The sequence below is a fragment of the Aulonocara sp. 'chitande type north' Nkhata Bay genome, linkage group LG20 (assembly GCF_057382095.1).
Source record: "Aulonocara sp. 'chitande type north' Nkhata Bay isolate Kocher_YH1m ecotype deep benthic linkage group LG20, A_spYH_male_GT1.1, whole genome shotgun sequence".
In the NCBI taxonomy this organism is placed as follows: domain Eukaryota; kingdom Metazoa; phylum Chordata; class Actinopteri; order Cichliformes; family Cichlidae; genus Aulonocara; species Aulonocara sp. 'chitande type north' Nkhata Bay.
The window spans coordinates 30816454-30822768 of record NC_141363.1 but is presented as its reverse complement, the minus strand read 5'-3'; the positions used below and the strand labels follow the sequence as shown (position 1 = coordinate 30822768).

The window sequence follows — 6315 nt, the reverse complement described above, 5'->3', positions numbered from 1 at the left end:
GCATTTTCTCTGCGGCACATTCTGCTACCGGAAATAAGGAAGACGAAGGAAGAAGAAGAAGAGGCTTACTCTCCGTTAGCTACCTAGCTACTGCTTGAAAGTAGCGACAAAATATTCAGGTATTGTGATAAATCTACCCATTATGTGGACATTATGTAGTATATAAATACTAATAGAATATAATTAAATATATTAAGGCTCGTCCTTGATGCGTTTATCCGAAGTATATGCTTTTAAAGGTGCAGGTTATCTTTGTTTTGATTCGTGTTGACGAAAGTCAGGCTTCAGTGTTGTGTTTTTCAGAGAAGGCCCAAACTATTGTTACGTAGAATTTCATATGTCATGTTGTCATGTTGCAGTCACACTGAAGGAATTACAGTTAGTTACATAAACCGTTAATACTACATAAGCCAATATTCTCGGTGTCTAAAATTATATCTTTTTAAATTGTAAACATAACCCCGATGCACTCCTGCAGGATCTTATCATAATGAGTTATGCAGAGAAGCCGGAGGATATAACAAGGGAGGAGTGGATGGAAAAACTCAACAATGTCCACATCCAGAGGGCTGATATGAACAGACTCATTATGAACTACCTGGTGACAGGTGAGGTATCTTTTTGTGGTTTTTGTTACAGAAAGTTGGGTTTCAGATGTCTATTCTTACAGACATCTGAAGCCAAGTACAGATGTGAGTGTGGATTTTGGGAGCGGATTTTTTCTTATGTATATACATTTTTTTCCTGTCCAACAGAGGGTTTTAAGGAGGCAGCAGAGAAGTTCAGGATGGAGTCTGGGATAGAGCCTAGTGTGGACTTGGACTCCTTAGATGAAAGAATTAAGATCAGAGAAATGATCTTGAAAGGACAGATCCAGGATGCTATCGCCCTAATCAACAGTCTGCACCCAGAGCTGTTGGACACAAATCGTTACCTCTACTTTCATCTCCAGGTGAGACATCTCAGCTTTGTACTTTAATAACTGCTTCTTGTTATGTATGCCTTGCTATTTTAACACCTGATTGCATCCATGGCTTTCTGGTTTTTGCAGCAGCAGCATCTTATTGAGCTGATTCGTTTGAGGGAGACTGAAGCTGCCCTTGAATTTGCTCAGTCTCAGCTAGCAGAACAGGGGGAAGAAAGCCGAGAATGTCTGACAGAGATGGAGAGGACGCTGGCCTTGCTGGCATTTGACAACCCAGAAGAGTCACCTTTCGGAGACCTCCTTAACATGATGCAGAGGCAAAAGGTAGAATCAGCACATTATAATTATTATACACACATTATAATTTTAAACTGATTTACTGTATAGGCAAAGTGTCCTTTAACTGATTGAAGGGAACATTCTAGCAGTTTTACATAAGAAGCCAATTTAAATTATCAGTACTACTCTCACCCAGTGAGCGTTTGTAAAGTTTAGTTCAATTCAGCTTTTTTTATGTTGTGCGAATTTACAACAGTCAATTCAGGGAATTTTATATTATTAGGTTTAAACCCAACAGTATTACAAAGATAACTCCAACAATCAGACAGTCCCTTATGAGCAGCAGCTAGTGATGGTGTGAGATAAAAACTCCCATCAACAGGAAGTGACCTTCATCCGGTGACGTCTGCTGTAGTTCTGAAGACAGATTTTTATAATCTGAGAACATCAAATGAAGTGATCTCATTTTCATACACAAGAAATTATTCTATATGTTGCTTTCTGTTTTTTTAGGTGTGGAGTGAAGTAAATCAGTGTGTACTAGACTATGAAAACAGAGAGTCAACCCCGAAGCTGGCCAAGCTCCTGAAGCTGCTGCTGTGGGCTCAAAATGAACTTGACCAAAAGAAAGTGAAGTATCCTAAAATGACTGACCTCAGCAAGGGAACCATTGAAGACCCAAAATAAGGATCAAAGTGAAAAAAGTACCACAGCATCACAAGATGGACACATTTCCTTTATCTATTCATACCCCGCAACAAACTGACTCATATAGAGTACAACCTTTTCTTTTTGTAAGGGTTGCTTTTTGATACTTTATTAACTCAGAATGTGCAGGAAACTGGATGGCATTTTAAAATGACCTCTCACACTAAAGTGACGTGCAAGTATTTCACTTGGTATTCTAATTTACATATTTGTTTATATAAAATTAGTATACTTAAGTTACACTAGTTTTTCTGTCTTTTGGCAGGGAAAGTTGTTGGCATTGGAATGTGTGAATAAAGCCTAAATTAGGCTATCACTTTCTGTGTGTAACCACTTAGAGGAGGAAAAGTTTGATCAGGATAAATGGTTGGCTTAGTGTGCACTGCTTCAAATAAACATATATTCCATCCCTAGAAAAAAAGTCTGCTCAGCTAAGCTGTTGGTCTTTCAGCTACTACTCTTGTGTGATGACAGTAGCCACAACTTGATACTTGGGGTGTTTGAAGCTACTGTTACCTTTTAAAGTTAAAATCTGCTTCAGATTTTATGCTGTATTGTTGCTTGAGGCATTATTAAAAAAAAGATGCCCACAAAGACTTTCAGACTAAATATAATATTAGCAATCTAGGAGATTACCGGAATGCCATCAAGTGTAAAGGCAGCCTCAGTTTCAGTGTTTTGAATACTGTTGATAATGTTTAAAGATGTGAATGGATAATGTGTCCGCAGACATGGAGGCACTTTTACAGATGGATTTATTTACATTTATGAAACCAGTCGCTGTTTTGCAAAATTTAATGTGCTTTTCTTTTTTTGCTGGGATATTATTTTGCAATAAAAGTGGGATTTTTAAACTGGGCAAGTGTTGAAAGACTTGGTGTGTTTCAATTCTAGAGACTTCAAACTGTAGAGGTAAAGAGCAATCAAGTATATTTAATTCCATTAAAATTCTGGTATATGACAGCTTACCAATTACATTAAACATTACCATGTTATACTGACTGTTACCAAACAAACAATATCATACTTTCACTTATAGGAATTCACTGAAAGAGACACAATGATGAATGACATGCTGTGAAACAAGTGTTCACTTTATTAACTCTAGAAAGTGTCCTGCCTGTGAATCATACTTATTACTGATGCATTCATGTATAGGTGATCTCTAATGAGAGTAGGGAGAGATGGAAGAGAGCCTGGAGTGGTGGAGGTATGTTCTGGAGTATAAGAAGCCAGATGGAGTACATGTGATTCCCGGCCGCGTCCTCAGGTCATGCGCGGCTCAGCTGGCTGGAGTGTTCACACACATCTTCAACCTTTCCCTCTCTCTGTCTGTAGTCCCAGCCTGCTTCAAAATGGCCACCATCGTCCCTGTACCCAAATCCTCCACCATCTCCTCATTGAACGACTGGCGACCTGTAGCCCTGACCCCCATCGTAAGCAAATGCTTCGAGAAGCTGGTCAGGGACTTCATCTGCTCTGCACTACCCGACTCACTGGACCCTCTACAGTTTGCATACCGCCACAACAGGTCCACTGATGATGCCATAGCCTTGACACTACACACTGCCCTGTCACACCTGGAGAAGAGAGACACGTATGTGAGGATGCTGTTTGTAGATTACAGCTCAGCATTCAATACCATCGTTCCCTCGAAGCTGGACAGGAAACTGCAGGATCGAGGACTGAGCAGCTCCCTCTGCAGCTGGATCCTTAGCTTTCTGTCTGACAGACGCCAGGTGGTCAGACTGGGCAGCATCACCTCATCCCCCATCACACTGAACACTGGTGCTCCACAGGGGTGTGTACTGAGCCCTCTCCTGTACTCACTCTACACCTACGACTGCACAGCCACTAACAGCTCCAACATCATTGTGAAGTTTGCGGACGACACTACAGTGGTGGGTCTTATCACCAACGGTGATGAGACGGCTTACAGGGAGGAGGTCAGCGCCCTGACCCACTGGTGTCAAGACAACCATCTCACCCTCAACGTCGCAAAGACAAAGGAGTTGATAGTGGACTTCCGGAGGTGCAGAGAAGTACACACCCCCATCACCATCAACGGCGCTGCTGTGGAGAGAGTGAGCAGCTTCCGGTTCCTTGGAGTACATCTGGCTGAGGATCTTACGTGGTCAGTACACACAAACAAAACAGTGAAGAAGGCACAGCAGCGCCTCTTCTTTCTCAGGAGACTGAAAAGATTCGGCATGAGCCCCCGCATCCTCAGGACCTTCTATCACTGTGCCATTGAGAGCATCCTCACTGGATGCATCACCACCTGGTATGGCAACAGCACCGCCTACAACTGTAAAGCTCTCCAGCGAGTAGTGCGGTGCTCTGAACGGATAATTGGAGGTGAGCTTCCCTCCCTCCAAGACATCTACAGGAAGCGCTGCCTGAGGAAAGCGGGGAGGATCATCAAGGACTCCAGTCACCCCAGCCATAAACTGTTCAGACTGCTTCCATCAGGAAGGAGGTTCTGCAGCATCCGGTCCCGTACCAGCAGACTGAGAGACAGCTTTTTCCATCAGGCCATCAGACTGCTGAACACGTCATAGACACCTCACCTTCACTACTGGAACTTCAACATTATGCACTCCACACTGTATATAAATGCCACTTGTTTTGCACATATTCAACTCTGTATATTTTATATATTTTATTATTATTATTATTATTTTTTTTTTTTTTTTTTTTTTTTTTTTTTTTACTATTTAATTTGTAAAAATGTGTATACACACACACACACACACACACACACACACACACACACACACACACACACACACACACACGTAGGAAAATATTTAGTATACACATCCAGAAATGCATACACTATTATATATTGTACATATATTTATTAGTTTCAGGTTGGCCATTCTTGTATTTTGCTCGTTTGTGTTGTTGTGTTTGCACATCTCTGTTGCTTGTGGGGCTCGCACACAAGAATTTCACTCGCATGTGCTGTGCCAGTGTGCCTGCACATGTGATGTGACAATAAAAGTGATTTGATTTGATTTGATTTGATTTGATTTGATGTGAATGAATAGGAAAAAGATAAGTGGAAAGGTGAACATGCAAGGAGGAGATCTAGTGAGATGACATGAGTTTGAAAACCTGGGGTCTGTCATCCATAGCAACTAACAGTGCACAAGAAAGATGAAGAAGAAAGTGCAGGCAGGGTAGACTGGGTGAAAATGGTTGTCGGGGAATTTGTGACAGAAGGACAGCAGAAAGAGTGAAAGGGAAGGTTTATAAGATGACAGTGAGGCCTCTGCGTGTTTGTATGGATCCATGGTTTGGAGACAGTGGCACAGACAAAAAGACAGGAGGCAGACTGAAGCTATTAAGATTTGTATTGGGAGTGACAAGAATGGACAGGATTAGAAATGAGCATATCAAAGGGACAGCTTAGGTTAAGTGCTTTGGAAACAAAGATAAAGAGGCAAGGTTGTAATGGTTTAGACATGTGCAGAGGAGGGAAAATGGATGTGCCAGACAAAGATGTTGAATATGGAGATGCCAGACAGGAAAAAAAGAGGAAGAACACAGAGAAAATTCACTGATGTATTCAAAGGATTCAAATTCAAAGGATATTCAAAGGATTGGTGTAACAGAAGAGTAAGCTAGTGATTGGATGAGATAGAGACAGACAACACACTGCGGTGATATCTAAACGGTGACTAAATATGCAACTAAAAAAATCTTAAATTCTTAACTTGCCCCTGCGGGCAGTCTTTATCCTTCAAGCTTGGGTCTTTGCTGTTCCTGGAACTGCACTGTTCTGAACAGAGATCTACCAGTCTATCCACTCTACCAGTCTGGGGGTCACTGTTGGCTTCACCCTTCACCCCTATATATATATATATGTATATATGTATACATATATATATATATATATATATATATATATATATATGTATGTATGTGTGTGTGTGTGTGTGTGTGTGTGTGTAGGTGAAGTCTGCTGTTAATTTGTCCTCTTATTTTACTATCAAAAAGTTTGTTACTTTACACTGTTGCCGTACATTAATTCCCACCGGCAACCAGCATACATGCTGTGACGTGTTATGTAACAATTTCCTGCTAACTCAGTATAGCCGGGGGAGCATTTCAGCAACCTTCTAGGTACTGCGCATTTTGGTGCCCCATCCCGACAGCTGCATCTCAGCACGGGGAGAATCACATCTTCATCCGGCAAGGACAGCTCACCGACAGAGCCCATCCTGGTTCTCCGCGGAGGCTCTGTTTCTACTTGCAGTACTGCATCGTCATCATCGCCGAGGGCCCGGAGTCACAGGCGTCTCTCTGACGTTTCAGATGATAAGGTAACGGATGAAGCAGCCGGGCTAAACCACTTCCTGATTAACCCTAGCGACGACAAGAAGAACTGCTGCGTG

General features: G+C 41.9%; 1 protein-coding gene across 1 annotated transcript; it reads left to right on the top strand.

Moving 5' to 3' along the window:
• Positions 1–11: 11 nt before the first annotated feature.
• LOC147305927 (glucose-induced degradation protein 8-B homolog) lies at positions 12–2770 on the top strand. The gene is made up of 5 exons (XM_086276331.1): positions 12–119; positions 479–608; positions 756–952; positions 1052–1249; positions 1718–2770. Exons 2-5 carry the CDS (start codon positions 491–493, stop codon positions 1889–1891), a joined length of 687 nt encoding a protein of 228 aa, XP_086132457.1. The 5' UTR covers positions 12–119; positions 479–490; the 3' UTR covers positions 1892–2770.
• Positions 2771–6315: the final 3545 nt, after the last annotated feature.

Coding starts and splice junctions, on each gene's coding strand:
- LOC147305927 (XM_086276331.1), top strand. CDS start 491: ATGAGTTATGCAGAGAAGCCGGAGGATATAACAAGGGAGGAGTGGATG. Junction 609..755: donor TATGAACTACCTGGTGACAG/GTGAGGTATCTT, acceptor CCTGTCCAACAG/AGGGTTTTAAGGAGGCAGCA. Junction 953..1,051: donor ACCTCTACTTTCATCTCCAG/GTGAGACATCTC, acceptor TGGTTTTTGCAG/CAGCAGCATCTTATTGAGCT.